The 18,680-nt window shown below is 35.9% G+C and overlaps 1 protein-coding gene across 1 annotated transcript in view; it reads right to left on the reverse strand.

Annotated features, from left to right (window-relative positions):
• The window catches only part of VEPH1 (ventricular zone expressed PH domain containing 1), a 108,760-nt gene that overhangs the window by 45,966 nt on the left and 44,114 nt on the right, over window positions 1-18,680 (reverse strand). Inside the window, exons 6-7 of the mRNA XM_015815398.1 lie at window positions 16,063-16,283; window positions 5,161-5,555 (exon numbers count right to left, since the gene is read on the reverse strand). Coding sequence (XP_015670884.1) covers window positions 5,161-5,555; window positions 16,063-16,283 — 616 coding nt within the window. The remainder of the gene's footprint in view (window positions 1-5,160; window positions 5,556-16,062; window positions 16,284-18,680) is intronic.

The raw sequence follows: 18,680 nt of genomic DNA on the forward strand, positions 1-18,680 counted from the left end.
TTTTCCAGATTGATAAACTGAAATAACTGTGTTGGGAAAGCACAATTCAATCTCAAGTGTCTAGTCTGTTTTAGAAGATTTATTTAGTACTGGACCATTATATTTTCAGTGATCTTGAGAAGTAGGTGGGAAAAGGGAAAGAAGCATAATTAGCCTTTTGTTCTCCTTTGGGGGAATTTATAAAAAGTGAATTAAATTTGGAAATAATATCATTTTTGTTTCATGTTCCAATAAACACATATCTACTATTCTTTTTTTTTCTTTTGTTGTGAGATAAAAGTAGCGTTTCCAACATGCTGTGGTGCCTTCTTCTCCATTTTTCAACTTGGAAGGATAATATGGAGAGCCAGTTTGATCTAGTAGATAAGCCACCAGGCTAGAAACTGGGAGACCTGAGTTTTAGTCCCTTCTTAGGCATGAAATCTAACTGGGTGACTTTGGGCCAGACCCAACTCACAGGGTTGTTGTTATGGGGAAAATAGGAGGAGGAAGGAATATTAGGTATGTTCGCCACCTTTAGTTATTTATAAAATATAATAAAAGGAGGAATATAACTAACTAACTAACTAAGCAAGCAAGCATTACAAGTATATAATGTTATAAGAAACACTGTTGTGAGAAAATGTGGCTGTTTCCATGGGAAACTATCCAACCTTCTAATTGTGCTCCTGGAAAAACTAATTTTTACAAAGGCATAAATAACATTGCCACTGTAGGACATACAGCGACATGGAACATTTATGCGAAATGTTACTTTGTTTTCTGGATGACCACAGTCACAAAGGAATACAGAAAACGTAACAGCACTGTTATTAACTTGGACCAGCTTAACTCTGTTGATTTAAGAACATTTAGACTTGTTTTGAATTTGAAACTGAGGTTGAGTCACCTTAAAGCTTTTCTTGAAAGTTTATTTGGACATTCTGATCCACGTTCGTTAAAGATCTTGGAAGAATGTACTGAGATTCTGAAAGCAGGATCTTGTTTTTATAAAGCTGAAGGATAGATTAAGCCAGTATTAATTACTTATAACTTTTAGAATAACAAGCTTAGATGTCCTGTTCTTCCAGTGCAGTGACGAAAATTGTGATCACAGCTTCCTTTTAATCTAACAATGTAACAAATGCAACAGAAAATACTGTTGTATAAACAGGCCTTTTTTTTGTCATAGAACGCCCAGAACGGAGTTCCGGCACCTTTTTTTTTGATGGAACCTTGTAGGGTAGGCAAGGCGGGTTGTATGATGTGTGTGAGTTCCAGCACTTTTTTTTTCTTTTTTTTTCTTTTTTTCCCCAAAAAAGCACTGTGTATAAATATATCGGGAAACCTAGGCACTATTTAGCAAGCGTTGTTTATGACTACCTATGGCTGGAAATGTAATTAAGGAGCTGGAACATTAATTCACGTAGTTTGGGCTTAGTCATTGTGACATTTGGAGCTGAAAGACAGGATTTTCAACATGACTGTCATTGTTACATGTCAAGGATGTATATCTTCTTGGCCCATATCTCCATTTTTCGGGAGATTTTTGGCATCAAAAATTTTTATATTGGGGTATGTCAAAAAAAACCCTGTATAATTCTGAAAAGAAAATATCTGAGATCCTTGGTATTCTCTGAGCTTGGTGGTTTTCTTGCAGACATTTCATTACCCAACTAGGTAACATCATCAGTGCTAAGCTCAGAGAATATCAGGGATCCCAGAGTTCAACTCTGAACTACGAATATTCTCTTCTATTGGTAAGATAATATATATCTCATTTGCAGTAGTGGATTGCTGAAAATGTGTTTTTTTGTCAACATTTGAGGTAATCTTTTAATTGAGGGACAAGGAAGGGTGTTTTTGATTAATCCAATTACATTTTCTGCATTTGTCCATGATGTAATTTATTTGTTTTTGTATTTTAATATCCTATATTACATCACTGCTAGCATTATTCCATTGCGGCTATCAGTATTATGTATACACATTGTTGTTGCTTAACAAAGCTATTAAAACATGGCTGCAAAGGCACAACCTTCCCCAAACTGACACTCTTCAAAAGTGTTAGTGCTACAATTGTTAAAATTTTCAAGCAGCTATGATTTGCAATTCCAATATATTAGGTGTGATGTTGGGGAATTTCTATGTGGTGGCAATTTTAGCCCTGGGCTAGACCGGCTTACTATATAATGGCACAGGTTGATCATTTGTTCTGTGTTGCTATCCTGGATTAACAGAGACATTTGCTGCTGATGAGTTGAATCATAAGAACACAGGCAGTGCCCTGGTGTATCCAACTCTTGACCCATTTAGCCAAGCAGTCTTTTCTTATAGTTGCTCACCAGTGAATGGCCAATCTAGTACTGGAGGGATGGAAAAAGCAAAGTATCTGAGATTGCTACCAGATTAAGGCTAGATCCTGTAATGCAATGTATATATATACCTCCATTAAAGTATACAGTTATCCCACTCACAGCCTGACCTACAAAATAATTCTGAGCAACTGGGTTCGTCTTCTGATTCTTTACATCTCAGCAGGTTTCACACTCAACTGCCAGTAATAATAAAACATCATTTTGGGGTCTAGACATTCTTTTCCTTCCATTGTATTTTCGTATTAGGGTACTGCAAGGAAAATATGTATGAAATAATAAATATATTATATGTATACATATTATACGTATTATATTCAGTAATTAATAATCACTTTCTTTCTGCTGATATACTCCCAACAAAGGATCCATTGAAAAGTCCAAAGGTGTACAGTTTTATGTATTTAAAATGTTTATATAAAGTTGTTCAGAAGCTGGAGGCAGATTGGAAAGTAGTTGCAGAGAGCCTTTCCTTCTCCTAGACTAATCCAATTCAGGATATCAAGATGGCAGATGGGAGCTGATGCGTGTTGCACTGTTTCTAGGAATGGCTGTGGAGTTGGGAGTGGGGGCTTCCCCAGATTCACAGTGCTCTTACCTGGGGTCTTTGGGGTCTCTCAGCCTTGCCTAGTTCTTTTGGACTTGTAGAGTCTTGTGGGTTCGCTAACCAGTTTATGGAATGGCAATGACAGGCAATGGTCAGAGTGACTGTGTGACTGTGGCAAGCTGCAGCCTCCTTAAAGGGCTGAACAGCAGCTGTGTGGCAAGTGAGTGGTGAGTGGACAACAGGCAAGCAGACCTTCATTGGCAACTGGAGCCTTTCAGGTAAGTTGCCAGCAGCTGAATAGCCAGAGCCCGTTTGAGTGGCCAGAGCAACCAAGAGGCTGGAGCATTTGATGGCCTCCTTGAAGAGCCAAAACAGAGCCTAGTGGTTAGTGAGCAGCAAGCAGTTGTGAATGGACAAACAGGCCCACACTGGAACTGGAACCTCCCAAGAAGCAGCAGGGGAAGGGGGCCACAACATTCAGGCAGCAAAGGGTGGGCAGTCAAGTAGACCCAAACTGGTGATTGGAACTGCCCAGAGAAGCAACTAATCAAGCCGCTCAGGCAGATTCTTCCATGCAAGCTACCTGGTTAAGTGGTTGGAAGGAGCCTGGGTGAACAGCCAGACAAGTGGCAACTGGCCAGACAAACAGCTGGAGCAGCCTTTGTGAGAGGTGGATGCAGCAGGTGAGCATAAGTGTTCCAAGTTAAATTTGATCTTGTTGGACCCGAAGAAATGTACAAGGTGCTTGGGACTATAAAGGACATCACCTGTGAACTAGATCCATGCCCTTCCTGGCTGTCAAGGCTACCTGGGAGGTTACATGTGGTGAGTCCTAACTATGGTTAATTTATCTTTGAGGCATGGGGTTCCCTTTAAAGAGCCCATGGGGTGCCCTCTCCTGAAGAAGCCATTGCTAGATCCTACCATGCTGGATAATTTTCTTCAATCTCCTATATCCCCTTCTTAGGAAAAGTGTTGAGAAGGTGATGGTGCTAGCGCTCCAGAGAATCCTGGATGAAACAGATGGGCCCCTTTCAGTCAGGTTTCACATTCAGATGGAATGGAAAGAGTATTTTGTATGATCTCTGGCAGGAGCTGGATGGGACCTCTCAGTGACTTTTGATATTATTGATCATAGTATCCTTTTGGGTCAGTTCCAAAAATTGGGGATAGGAGAAACAGTTTTGTACTGGTTCACCTCCTTCCTCTTGGGCTGGACCCAATCAGTGCATAACCTCTATGTGAGGCTATTCTTGGCATGTAACCCTGGTGATAGTTGGTGTCCTGAGTGCTCCTTCCATCTTTTAATCAACATTTTTATCTCTGTTCTTATTTCTTATTTTGTTTTAAAACTCTTTTAATTATGTCTTTTTGTATAGTTTTATGTTTGTTTCTGTAAGCCTTACTTAAATAACAAGATGGGTAATGTCTAAATTTGATAAATAAAATAAAAATAATAAAATAAACCTTCTCCAACCTGTTGCAATACCAAGTATATTAGACCTCAAAAGGTGCAGTGATTAAGATGTAGACTAGACCCTTTCCCCACTTCTATCCTATCTTCCACCATGGAAGCCCAGGCAAATTTGGGGCAGTCACTCTCTCAGTTCAAACTATGTCCCAGGAGTTTAGTATTGGGGAAGACAGTTCTTTGTAGTACATGATGGAAAAGTAGAAAAATAAGAAAGTAAATAAGTAAAATAATCTCCAGTTGGTATACACTGTGACCACAATGGCTAGAAAATATGAAAGTTGTAGATCAGTTCACTTGGAGAGCACCAATCTTAGAAGTTTAATCTAAAGACCACTCATGGTTTTTTTTCGTCTCATATGGAGTCTCATCAAACCAGTCTTGCAGATTTTTGAATGAAGCAGAAAGCTGCCACAGAACTTTAATGGATAAAGAGACAAAAGTGGGAAGATGCTTTTTTTTTTTTAATTGCCCAGTCCTAGTTTAATGCACAGATGTCCCCAAGATATTCAGAATACTCTGTTCGGAACATTCTAAGAAACTGATGGGAGACCTCGGAAATCAGGCAAATGTAACATGTCAATTGGTCCGTAAGGCTAAGGATGCTGAAGTGTGGAAATTACTTATTATCCTGGGATCAATATGTAAAAACATGTTTCAACAAGTTTAAAATGTTGATGCTTAGAGGGGGCTGGTTAATGGCTCAGATGAATCTCTTAAGGTACTTTTTTTTTTAAAAAAAATGCACCATGTTTGTTTTTCTTTTTTCAAAATTTGAGATCGCTTACCTTCTATAAGACACTCGTCTGGGAATGGAATTTTCTTCCCCATCTCCATGACATATGCTTTCACTTTACAGAGATTTTCTTTTAAGTGAAAGTAAAGCTTATCTTGATACTCCATGGGATTCTTTATGGTCTTTGGGTTCTCTTTGTGGCAGTTTTCTTTAACAGGTTCTGGCAGTTTCTCTGGTTCTGAACATTTGATACTTGGGCGTGAAAATGAGGATTGTTCCAGCTGGGACTCTTCAGAGCCTGCACTGGAAGGCAATTTGTCGGTTTCTTGGCTCAAATACAGATCAGTGAAAGAGATGCTGGCTGTAACATCTCCATTCTCCCCTTCGCCTTTGCTGTCTGCATGGATATTCTTCATATGACCAGCATGCACTACTAAACTTTGGGACCTGCAGTATAAACAAAGAATGGACTAATGGTTTGGGAATGGAGGCAAAATAGCCTAGGGACTCAATTCAGATGAACTGTGGCCAAAATGGTTATTTCAGGGGAAAGAGCAGTCGCTTATTCTAAAGACTTGCTTATCCTATGTCCAGATATGGAGTTGTATTTTTTAATACGAAGTAGACTGATTAAAATCTGACCTCTTTTCTCCTTCTACAGCTTTAGGTACAGATTCTGCTTGATATATAAAGAATTATATTTCCACTTATGCTTTATATGCATAAGGGGCAAAGGCATGGTTTGCCCTGCTGATGATGTTATTGCCATTGCCTTGGTGAAGCTGTTCTGCCTTTTATAAAAAGAAAGGACTTTTTTTTTTTAACCTGTCTGAGGGTTTGCAATATAACCGGAAAAGTGAAAGCAGAGGTGAAAACAGCTGGAGGGATATGAAAAAGAGGAGGGAGGGATCTCATGTAAAAGCTAGAGATGTCACAGTAATCAGTGGTAGTTTAGTTCAAACTACAGATTATATGGGAGCTGAGCTGGGATGTCTCTTCACTTATTTTGTTGCTCCAAATGTATAACAAAGTAGGCAGAAATATGTTCTTATATACAATAATTTAAAATGCTTTTATCAAATATTCATTCCTGTCAAAACATTGCACACCATCTTTCTATCTGAATTTGCACACCCTAAACATTTTCAGTTTTTCCATCTTAAGTAATCATCTATCCAAAATACATAAATTCATTCATTTGCTCTAGTTTTATACTCCTTGTTGCAGCTCACAATCAATATAACATTTGCCCTCGCTCTGTTTCTCAGCAAAATACTTTGATATTATTGCCAAATACACATATTTTTTATGTTTCCAACCAATATACTGTATCTCTACTGTTACTACATGAACTCCTTACACATTTCATCATAAATATACTAAACAGCCAAGAGGGAATTGCAATTATCCATGCCATTTTCCCTGTCAAGTATATAGTGGCTACAGTATTCCTTGACTTACAATTGGTCGCTTAACGACCTTTCAAAATTATAACGGTCTCGGAAAGGGCGCTTTGCAGCCTGTAAAGCACTTTTGGACATCATAAAATCTTGTGTGTGCCCTCCATTGGTTACATGACCAGATTTCAGGTGCTTGGCAACCAGGATGCATTTATGTCTGATTGCAGCATTGCATGGTCTCATGATTGTGAATTGCAATGTTGGGGTTGTTTTTGCCATTTTTTTGCAGTTACTGACAAAATACACCCACATGGGTGAATGAATTTGCTCGATGACCATGTGATTAACTTAACAACCACATGATTTGGACTTATGACTCTGTCATTTGCCTAACAACTGCCATAAAATGGTGGGAAATATTAGGTCTGTTCATATACATAACAAATGTAGTGACTTATGACCAAAATTCCAGCCCCAGTTGTAGTCATAGGTTGAGAAAATTATGGTACTGGGTCTTTGATACATTAATTTTCAGATTCAGGCTGCTGTTACATTAAACAATCTATATGTTCTCAGATCATAATACGGTATTATCTGTACGCCAAAGTACATAAACATTCATGTCCCAGAAAACACACCATGGATGTTCCTTATATATTGATTTATAACATAGACGATTCTAGGATCAGGGGCCCCTATTATGATCATCCATGCCCTTAAGACCTTCAGATTGGACTACTGCAATGCGTTCTACATAGGACTCTCCTTGAAGATCACTCAGAAGCTTCAGCTGGTGCAGAAGGTGGTGGCATGGGCAGTTAACTTCACTGATTATTCTGCTTATGTGACATTATTGCACCATGAGCTGCATTGTTTTCTGGTATGCTTCCAGGTGCAATTCAAGGCACAATTTAAGGCAAACTCAAAGCCAAGAACTACCTTTAAAGTCCTTCATGGCTTGGGACCAACTTACTTATGGGACTGTCTCTGTCCAATTGTTTCTATCTGTCCAGCAGGATGGAGTGTGCTGAAGGAGAGTTGACTGACAGGCTCCAGGAGGAGATCCTTACAATTAGCTGATTCTTAATCAAGAATATTTTTCCTCCTTTCCTTCTGTTTTTCTATATTATGCATTCATATACTTATCTTAATAAAATTTCCTGGACTCATAAAGATAGTATTTGGGCTGCTCAGTTCTTATCATCACTGGATATAGTCATGCTACAAGTTTGCACTTATTGGATTTTCTTTGACATGCGTGATTACATACCCAATTTTTAGTCTTTATCAGTATATATGTGCTATTTTTTTTTAGAAAAGGAGAAGGAAAAAGGGTAATTTTCTCCTGGGGTTTTTGTTCCTTTAAAAATCTCTTTGAACATATCCACATTGGAAAAACAATTCTTGTTATGATATTTAGAAGAAGTAATTTTTGTTTCTGAACATTCTCAAATCAAGATTTTCAGATTTTTTTGTTTCTTCAAATCCACATAGGGTTTAGTTTCCTCTCTATTTCTCTCTCTCCCACTCTCACTCTCTCTCAATACTTTGGAACGTAAAATAGGTTAAACAAATAACTCAAAGCGATCTTATCCAGATCTGAGTTACTGACAAGAAGTCTGGATACAATTAAATGTCTGATGCCCACTGGTACTGTGTAACTCGCCTGTTCATTGAAATATTATTTTATACGCACACATGTATACAAACACACACATGTATACAAACACACGAAACCCAATCAGCATGCAACAGCGCTAATAGTTATTATTAAACCAGTTATTTATTATACCTGTTAAACCTCAAGTCTTCTTTAGAAACCAAGCGACTATACCTACATACTTGGCAATGTTTATTTTCTCTCAAAAGTTGTAATTTTAACTTGAAGTTTTTTATCCTTTTCATCCCCAATCATAATAGATTTTAATAGATTCCCCCTGTGAAGGAGATTCTGTTTCAAGCAATATCTTCTATTATTGAAGAGGGAAAAAATCTGGGGGATTAAGAGTTATGTTTTTGTAGGAAATAGAATTTTTTTAAAAAATGAAAATCTCTAAATCTCACGGACTTGCCAACATGTCTAAATCTCACAGACATGCACTTCATTCCAAGTGCATCTTTGGCCAAGTTCTTTCAAAGCATGATTAATTATTTGAAAAGTGGAAAAAAATCAATACTTTTTGCATTCTGCAATTGTTCACTATAATAAAGTAATGTTCATTATATTTAACAGTTATTTCCTAAATGTTCTTATTATTTACTTTGCAAGTGGATATCTTTTTCATACTATATGATTTTCAGCAAAAAGAGTACACATTAATTAATATAAAAAGATAAATATATAATGTAATAGTAGCTTGAAACAACAGCTTGTTTAGCTCCAAATCTTATCTAGGTATTTCATGGCTGCATCTCTTTAGTTTAAAACAATCAGATATGCTGCTCTGAACAGTTAATACTAAATAACATTATGAGTACAATCGTTCCAATAGGCTATGGCTTCTACACACTCCATAAATATTAATTTGTTCTTGTCTCTGGAGTGTCTAAAATGCACCTGGAATCTCTGAAAATGGCCTATGTTAATATTCCATTTTGTTGAAGCAAATTCCACAAATTAATTGTGCACTTTGTTTGAAATCTCAAAACTCTTCAGCGGCAATCTATTTTGAAAAAAACAGCATTCCACAACTCAGCACATTAGAAAGGAAAAGAAGTTGAGATATAGACATTAAATCACCCCTGTTGTTATATGTAGAAAAAAAAACCTAAATGGCTGACAGACAGAAATGATTTTGAACCTTGGCAGGTGTGTTTGAAAACAGACACACAAATGTACGGATGTATGGAGATATGTATGGAAATGTATAGACATATGGTGACAGTTGTAACCAGGAAGACCTTTGCGCAACTGTGGGTTGTGCCAGTTGTGCCCTTTCCTGGACCCACAATTCCTGCTCGCATTCACTCAAGTCCTAGTCTTCTCCTTTCTTGACTACTGCAATGTGCTGTATATGTGGCTGCCCCCGAAACATATCCAGAAACTTCAATTGGTTAAAAATGCAGTGGTCCACATGGTTTTGTGCAGGGCTAGATGTGCACATGTCTTATCTTTCCTATGGGATCTGCATTGGCTGCTGATTTGCTTTTGGATCTAACTGAAGATATGGATTGTCATCTTCAAAGACCTAACATGCTTGGAACCAAGTTATTTGAAGGACCTTCTTTTTCCAGTCACATCTACCTGACTCACTAGAGTGGGGAGGCGGGGAATGCTATGGGTCCCTTCTCCTAAGGAGATCCACCTAGTCAGATCAAGCAGAAGGCCCTTCTCCATGGTGGCTCCATTCCTGCAGAACATCATCCCCACATAGAGAAGACTGGCTTCCACTTTGATACACTTTTGCAAGGCCCTGAAGACCTGCTTTTGCCAATAGGCCTGGGGACCCCAGAGTGGGATGGTGACCATCAAGTGGCTTATTTGATTGTTGTCACTGGGAGGAGGAGAATGAGGTTTTTTTATTGTGTTTATATTGGGCTTTTATCTTTGTAAGGTTTGACTTGAACAACCATATACATTTTTGTAAATTTATATTTTTTTAATAAATGAATATAAAAGAGTCAGACCCTGAAAAGAAAATCAACAGATGGTTGCGTTGAAATTATCAGCATATACGCTGAACAAATATTTCACACTTTGTGTACACTGATATGCATTTGGTTTTACTTAATTTGCATTTCTGCCATTAAAGTCTCTTTAAAAGAAACCTTGGCACAAATGGTTCTCCATTACTAGATCCCAGTTCTAGATTTAGTTATTGTAATGAACAAAACCCTGAATGAAATCTAATACAACTGTGCTGAGTGAAGTTCCTAAATCACCTCAGATCAGAGGAGGAAATGTTTGTCACACCTGGCTGGTTTAAAGAGAACATTCAGTTCTACATTTGACTATACATTACACTGTTCTCTATGGCTTAACAGTCAATAAAATATGGAACTTGGCTTGTACTCTGCTATTTGGCTAACATTATACACATGGGATTCACGCCATATATGATTCTTTACTTTCTTGCCAAAAAACAAAACTTATCCCTGGAGATATTCTTCAGGGGGTACAATAATATCTATGACTGGTCTATATCCATGGTGACCTTCTCAGCAACACGGGTTTCTTGGCAAGCTGTTTCCTGAAAGCATAACTGCTCCAACCTTTTCATACTTGCACAGCTGGGAGATCTGTCTCATCTACTGACTGCTCTCAAAAATGAAAAACTAATAAAATTAATTACTGGTAAAAATTAAGACTGAATAGATCCCATTCCAAACATTTCTGGCAAAGAGTATAATGAATGCAGTCTGCTCTGCCAAAACTCTGGCACTGTGGAATCTGGAATAGATTTCATAATCATCCCTGGGTATGCTCAGAGACCTTCACAAACATAAATTCAGAAAGGTGGACCCGTATTTAATACTTCCATTCTGCATATGCAGGAGAGATGGTCACACAAGGATTTGCATACATTCACCTACTCCAAGGCTTAATATAATTGGGGTTTATTATATTGCATTTTGTGGGTATCTGTTCTTTAATGTTCTGCCCTCCCTAGCCATTTTTATTAAAGGAAAATATGTTTTACAAAAAAAATCCATGTGCAGTGATTTTAATATTTCTGGACAAGCTTTGACTATTGAGCCAGCATGCATAGTGAATTCAAATAGGAATCTTGCTAAGAACGTAGAGGCACAATGCTCTAGTCCTGCAAAATATCTTGTATGGGATTATTTCCATCATTGTGCATTTCCAACCATTCAAATTTTTCTTAATTACTATGCTAATTAGGGACAAAGGAAGTAAAAATAAAAGATGTAAAGACTGTAAGAGCCAAATTAAATATGCCAGATCAAGCCTCTCCTTTTTTTAAAAAACAAAACAAAAAAAACATTTAACTATTAAGTAACACAAACATGGAATGATAGCAATCAACACTGCATGCCTTGTTATTCTCAAGCATCGAGATATGAATGTTTCAGTAGATCAGCATTTTCTGTTTGTTGTTAAGTTTACCATGCTTGATTTGTAAGATGAAATCATTATATCATGTTCATTTTCTTTAAAAAGTAAGCTCTGCAAGCTGAATAACCTGCATCATTGAGATAAATTGTGGCCAGGGCATTTTAGTGCTGAATGGTTTTAATTATAACATGGTTTTAATTACATCAGATATATAAAATTCCTGATGTCAAAGAATTCAGATCTATATTACTGTACAAAACTTCACTTCCTGTGGTACAAAAAATATTCCTAAAGGAATGAAATTATTCTTGAAATGCATATATTCAAAGCATATTGGTTAACGCAAAACTTTGAATCTGATCAAAATCAGCCTACTTCAAATGTTACAGGAGGTTCACATGGAAAGTACTTCTTCTTTGGATCTAACAAGCTCTCCATGTCTGCTTCTGGTATGGTGAACTCTGTCATTTCCAAACTTAGAATAATTGTCACAGATGATGGTTGAGAAGTCGTAGATTAATCCTGATGCATAATAGTGCAATAATATTATACCAGTTCCTATACCTAATGGTGCAATAACCAATACAGCAAGATGGTAGTTTCCATTTTCCATTTCTTCAGAAACCTCACTGCAATAGCTAGAGGAGATCCTGCAGTAAAGAGGCTCTTTTCCATGAAGTTAAATTTGTTTGAGAAATCCTGAACCATATGGAGCAAACTATGACCTGCCAGGAGTTGCTATACTACAATTCCTAATTCCTCTCCATTGGTCAGATTAGCTTCTGGGACTCAAAGTTCATCAACATCCGGAAAACTATTCTATTGGAGGATCCTTGTTCAACCCTCTTCATCCACTTCCTAAGCTACTTATTTCTATTAAAGGTGTGGGCATTTTCTTGGTCTGTTTTAATTTGAACTGTTCTCTTTTTTACTTTTTTTTTTTTTGCAAACTGTTGTTTTCTTTCTTTTCACTCCATACAAAATCTTTCATTCTCATTTTTTCGACAACAGTTATATGCATGTTTTCCTCATATGTAGCCTCTTTCACTTCGTTGTACCATTTTTTCAGACTTTCATTAACTCAGCTTCTCACATTTCTGTAGCACTCTGCAATGTAATTCTTTTCATTCTGTTTCAAGCAGCTTCCATATTCTCTTTTCCTACATTCATTTTTCATCCAATCTATTTGGAGATTAATCTACTTTCTAATACTTCTCATAGTTGCATTTTCTATTCCTGCAGTTGTTATACCTTCACTCTACTGTTTTCAGTTATTTCCTCTTTCCAAATCCATTTAACCCCAAGATCCATTCTTGACATCTTGATTGATTATTAGCACTCTACACATGCCTCAAAAATTGGTGAATGATGATTTATAAGACAGCCTCTTGTGGATTAGAGAGCCTATTTTGCACAGATTAATGCATGCCTTTATCAGCTGTGCTTGCAGTTGTGGAGTACAGACTAAAATCTGCTAAATGCTATCATCATTAGCAGAAAGTGCTGCATATGGAACAGATATGACTAAGGCTGGACATATAGTCTATATCAGTGCTTTTCAAACTTAGCAATTTTAAGATGTATGGATTTCAACTGGGGAATTCTGGATATTGACATCTATATGTCTTAAAGTTGCCAAGCTTGAAAAGCACTGGTATATATTGTCCCTATATTATTATTTTTTTAAAAAAAAACGTTGCTCAGAGTTCAAGTCAAGCATTTTTTCCTAATAAAATAAAAGGAATCAAAATTCTAATTTTGACATGATTACTTTTTACTACTATTTTCTTGTATGAACACCCTACCAGATGTAAGGAAAGTGGTTAAAACAGGTATTAGAAGTGCTCTTGAAGTTATATGCACTGAGTTTGAAATATATAATACAGTTTTTAAAAGTTCAATAAGATGTAATAATTTAAAGGGTCAAATTTCTGAATACGATTTAACGTTGCTTTGGGGAGTAAGTTCACCAAAGTGTTTATGAAGTTAAGCTCCATAGAGCTAACAGAACAACTCTTTGCTTAGTAACAGCTTAGTATCCTGCATTAATGATAATATACCTCAGTGTAAAGTGAAATAAAATATTTTCTAAGACTTTAAGATATTAAATATTAAACAGGGAGCCTAGAAGTTGTTGCTATACTCATATCAATTTGAATAACTTCTTCTGAGACTTACAATCCAAGTACTCTCCCTTAGCTAAAGTTTAATGGATTTAATAAAATAAATCTGAAAAACATCTGATAGTCTGATATATACTGATGTTAATAGTATTGGTAATAAGCCACTATTGTTCCATTGTTATTCTTAAACACATCTTGCAACCTCAAACAATGCTTAAAAACCGAAATACGTAATATATATATATTGATATCAACATATTTTGATTGTGTATATGGCCAATAATGACCAATAATTCAGTCCAGTGAATCAGTAATTATTAAAGTGGTCTACACAATGCAAAAACGTTATTTTTCTGCATATCATGAATGAAAAGAAAATTCCTATTAAATAAATGGTTCCTTAATTTAGATTTAAAAACTAATTTTAATTTTGATAATAAGATTGATTTCTTTATGCTGTATTATCACATGGCTTTCTGTCCTTATCTTGCTTCCTTTTATGCCAATCATTCATATCATGGACACCGAATGTTTATGTCAAGATAAAAATTATTGACACTGGAATATATTTATGGGTGAAACCTTGAATTTGGTCATTCATTAATACAGTGGTACCTTGGAACTCAGCTGCTTTGAAACTCATCAATTATGGTATTCGATACATTCTGTGGCGAACATTTTGCCCTGGTACTCATAATTTGTTTGGTACTCAAAGCACAAGCTAGAACAGCTGCCTTGCTTCATTATTCCTCATGGGAAAAAATTGTTTGGCATTCATTGTTTTTGGTACTCATCACACCTTCTGGAACTAATTAACAACAAGTACAAGGTACCATTGTAGTATATTAGAAAATATTTACTGCCTTTCCAGCTATCTTTGCAGAACCATAGCTGTTGAAATTCTGCCTGTCTGAGCTCAAGAAATTTCATTATTTGCTTTATTATCATAAAAAAACCCTACTGAAATTTGCTGTGAAGCAAGTACATTTTAAAAATAAGCTCCATTGAAATTTAAAGAACCTGTTTTATAATAGGTGTATATGTACCTATATAATTCTTACTTTTGCAACAAGATAGTTTATGTTCATTTCTGTTTTATACTTAATGGGGGTTAATTCATATAAGGAGTAATTTCTGTAAATACTCTATATTTCACAATTAAAGCAAACCAATAGAACATAATCAAAACAGAACATTTATTTTGATTATTAATGAAGATGTAAGCTATGAAATTCTGTAGCAAATTATGAATTTGTTTTGATAAAGATTTTATTTTAAGATTCCAAATGAAAGCTACTTGCATTACAATATTTTCATCTAATGTAAAAAAAATCTGAGAAAAACTATTTAACAATTTACTTGAAAATTTGGTAGTTTCTGGAACATGAAATCTATATATGCTCAGACATGAGTAAGTATTGTGTGATATGAAAAAATGTGCTATTTAGGCAAATCGTGAAGAAGAATTATCCAAGCACCTCTTTGGGAACCATTAAAGGAGCTTTTTAGGTTCATGCAACTGCTTGAAAAGCCATTCATAAACAAAAATTCTATTGTGACAGCCAGAAAAAACACACATGCAAACACACATGCAGAGACAGTCACAAGCAGTTTCTGAAGCAAACAAATGCAGCTGCTGATCACTTCAAAGAGAATGAAGAACCCTTTCAAATGCTTTGCATAGTCCTAATCAATTCTTAACTCTCCAGTACAAAAATAATATGGATAAAGAACTGTATTTTCATCTATAAAAGGAAGTGAATGAATGTCCACTTTATATACATATACACATACATATACAGACACAGAAACATACACACATACACAGAGAGAGAGAGAGAGAGAGAAATGTGTGTGTGTGTGTGTGTGTGGCTTTGTAACATGACTATAGTGATGAACAGAAATTCAGGCATTTGTTGGCCTAATTTTCAAAATTCTTTGTAAGAAATAACTTTAGGTCTCCGCCACGAGATAGCTGTCCCTTTCTTGCAATTGGCTACTTGGGACAGCTTGATAGAAGGTTCTAGCAGGATTGTTCAGCTATCCAATATCTTTCTCTGAAGAACGGTTTTCTCAACCATCTGGGATGCCGGTCTTCTACCGACTGTCCACCTTTGAGACTGATGCACATGAAGCTATAAAGGAGGAAGGGGACACCTGCTTACCCAGTCAGATCAGCTGGATTAACTCTGGCAAACAGAGTGATTGACAGATGTGGCAGCTGGATCACTCTCACATCTATACTATGGACACAAATTCTCACCAGTCTGATTGGCAACCAAATACTTTAGGTTGGTTTCTCTGATAGTTGGACCAATATATTAAATACAAACATGGTATCTTTAGCTTAGCACAAATATTAAAATACTACATCACAGGTCCTCAGGATAAAAAGATGAGAGGTTTGAATTTACCTGCATTCCGACCTTGTGTTATTTTTCAGCTGTTGGATGAGATGTTTAGCTACAGCAGTGAAACTGTTACTCATACGATAAATATCTCTGCTTTGGATACCCAAGATGTTGGAGAAGGTGTCAGTGATGTATTTGATCTCCAACAAAATGATATGATGGAAAGAATGTTCCATGTTGGCCAGCTGATTAAGCAAATAGATCAGGCAAATCCGAGCTTGTTCCTATTTAGGAAAAAAAAGGAGTTTAAAATAGGTAATACTGTTAAAAAGTTGAGTTAGCATTGTTTGAGAGAAGGGAGTGGGGGTGGAGAGAACCCAGAGCTATTATGGACTTGTGCAAAATAAACATGTTGTACAGAAAGGGAAACCTTTATCCAAATAATAGAAACACAATACATTTAGAACTTGTTTAAAATTTTAAAGAATGCATCATTTTTACTACAGTCCCCTAATATTTTCTTTATTGTATAGGAACTAAATAGAATGAGAAAAGTTGGGAAAAGATGAACTATAAAAGGTGGATGTCAGGTTTCAGGGACAAATACAAATAATTAGAGAAAAGCAGGTCTGCAAATAATCTGGCCTTGTGCCATGAAGGGCGATGTAGGTAATAACCAGTACCTTGAATGTTACTCCTAATAGGAATCAGTACAGCTCAAGAAGTAGTGGTGTTGCATGGATCTAGCAAAATCAACCCATAACTACAGGTGCTATTGCATTCTAGACTATCTGCAGCTTCCAAATGATTTTCAAGGATAATCCCAAATAGATCATCTTGATATTTCATCATCTGCCAACAGATAGGTTTATAAGAAGTACAGCTTTGTTTCAGGAACAAAATATGAGTATAACAGTTACACAGTTTATCAATTTTCATGTACATGTCACAATAGTTGGTAGTTTGATAGCAGACTTTATAAACTTGGCTAGATATCTTATTATGGGTGTATGAAGTAAAACCTAAATGCTACTTTAAACATTATGTAGTGAAAGAATATGTTACAATGAAGATCAGTCCTATAGAATCTGGATGTCAAATATAGCTGATAAATACAGATTTCTGCAAATATGAAACAGTATCACACATGCACATCTAAAGCTGGGAGCTTGTCAATCCAAACCAAGTAAGGAGAAATTTTCTAACAGTGAGAACAATTAATCAATGAAATACTTGTCTTTTGGAATTGTTGGTCCTCCATTACTGGAGGTTTTAAAAAACAGAACAACCAAGACAGAACAACTGAGATGGTATAAGGTCTCCTGCCTTAAACAGAGGATTGGACTAGAATATCTCCAAATATTTCCTATGATTCAATGTTCTATCCCACCCAGCAGCAAAAAATACTAATCAAGTGGGGAAAATATCTCCAGCATGGCAAACTATTCCTATTCTTTTTTTTTTAAGAGAGCTATACAGAATGATTGGAATGGGGCACCAATTAAAAATCTCTACATTTAAATAATAGTTAACAAATATGAATCAAAAGTAATGATTTTATATTATCTCAAGTGTATGTGGCAGATGATATCGTCAGACAGATCAGTAAGCAAATAAAAGTGTAATGAGCATTATAAAAAAAGCTATTTCCCAACAGTATTTGTAATTGTTCCAAGTGGGAGGAAGAATTTCCACCGGTATTTCCTACTTTGATCCAGCCAGCAGAAATCCATAAACATTGAAATTCTGCTGCTCATTTGCAGTGTGTTAAAAGATAATAATTGCACTTTTATAGGATATGCAATTAATAAGCAAACTCAAATCTCGAAATTCCTCTCAACAACTTTAGAGTCTTCCTCTTTAGCATAACTAAGATTGAAAAATTCCTGGTAAAAGTGATGTTTGGCTTTTATTTAGTATTGTTATTGTAGGCTGATTTTGAGGGTTGGAAGAATATGTTTATATTCTTTATAGGAAGCAGATTTTCCATTTTCATGGTATACAGTCATATTTGTTTATTGGCAAATGAGGTTAGCATAAAAACTAATTAAATGTCTCATTTTGTTGTACTGTATAAAAATATTAGGAAACAACAGAAAAAAAAGAAGATGGGTAATCCTAAATTCAGTCTCGAGAAATTTATTGTATTGTCATTTCACTTGAAGGGTAAAACAATTTATTGTAAATATGAATGAAATAATCAGGGTGTTATAAAGGCTGCTGATTTTTACTTTAGAGAAGTTATGAAACAATTGTGACATTGTGTTAAAATTCCAGCACAATGATTCTGCCAAAATTAAATAAAACTGTGCTTTTACCATAATAACAGAAATGAAGCCAAAACTACACAAAGGATCTTTTCTTTTATGCCTCTTTTTATTTGTCTTTTTAAAGGTGAGCCCAGAATTAGAATGACTGAAGAAGCAACAAATAATGTGAGTTGCCAAGGCCACATACATGTGAGCAGAATTTCAAAGGATTCTGATGTGCATCTTTCCAAAATACAACAGCTGCCTGGAACAGCAAAATGTCTTGGACAGGTTCTAGGTCAGCTTACAAAAAAAGATTTAAATTGTAGTTCAGCAGATAAATTTAACTCCCTGGAGTACATTTTAGATTAAATTAGTGTTGTTTTGTTCTATTGAAGTTAATGGGACTGGAACTGTAGCTACAGAAATACA

This window comes from Protobothrops mucrosquamatus, unplaced genomic scaffold, assembly GCF_001527695.2.
Source record: "Protobothrops mucrosquamatus isolate PMUCROS unplaced genomic scaffold, P.Mucros_1.0 scaffold341, whole genome shotgun sequence".
Lineage (NCBI taxonomy): Eukaryota > Metazoa > Chordata > Lepidosauria > Squamata > Viperidae > Protobothrops > Protobothrops mucrosquamatus.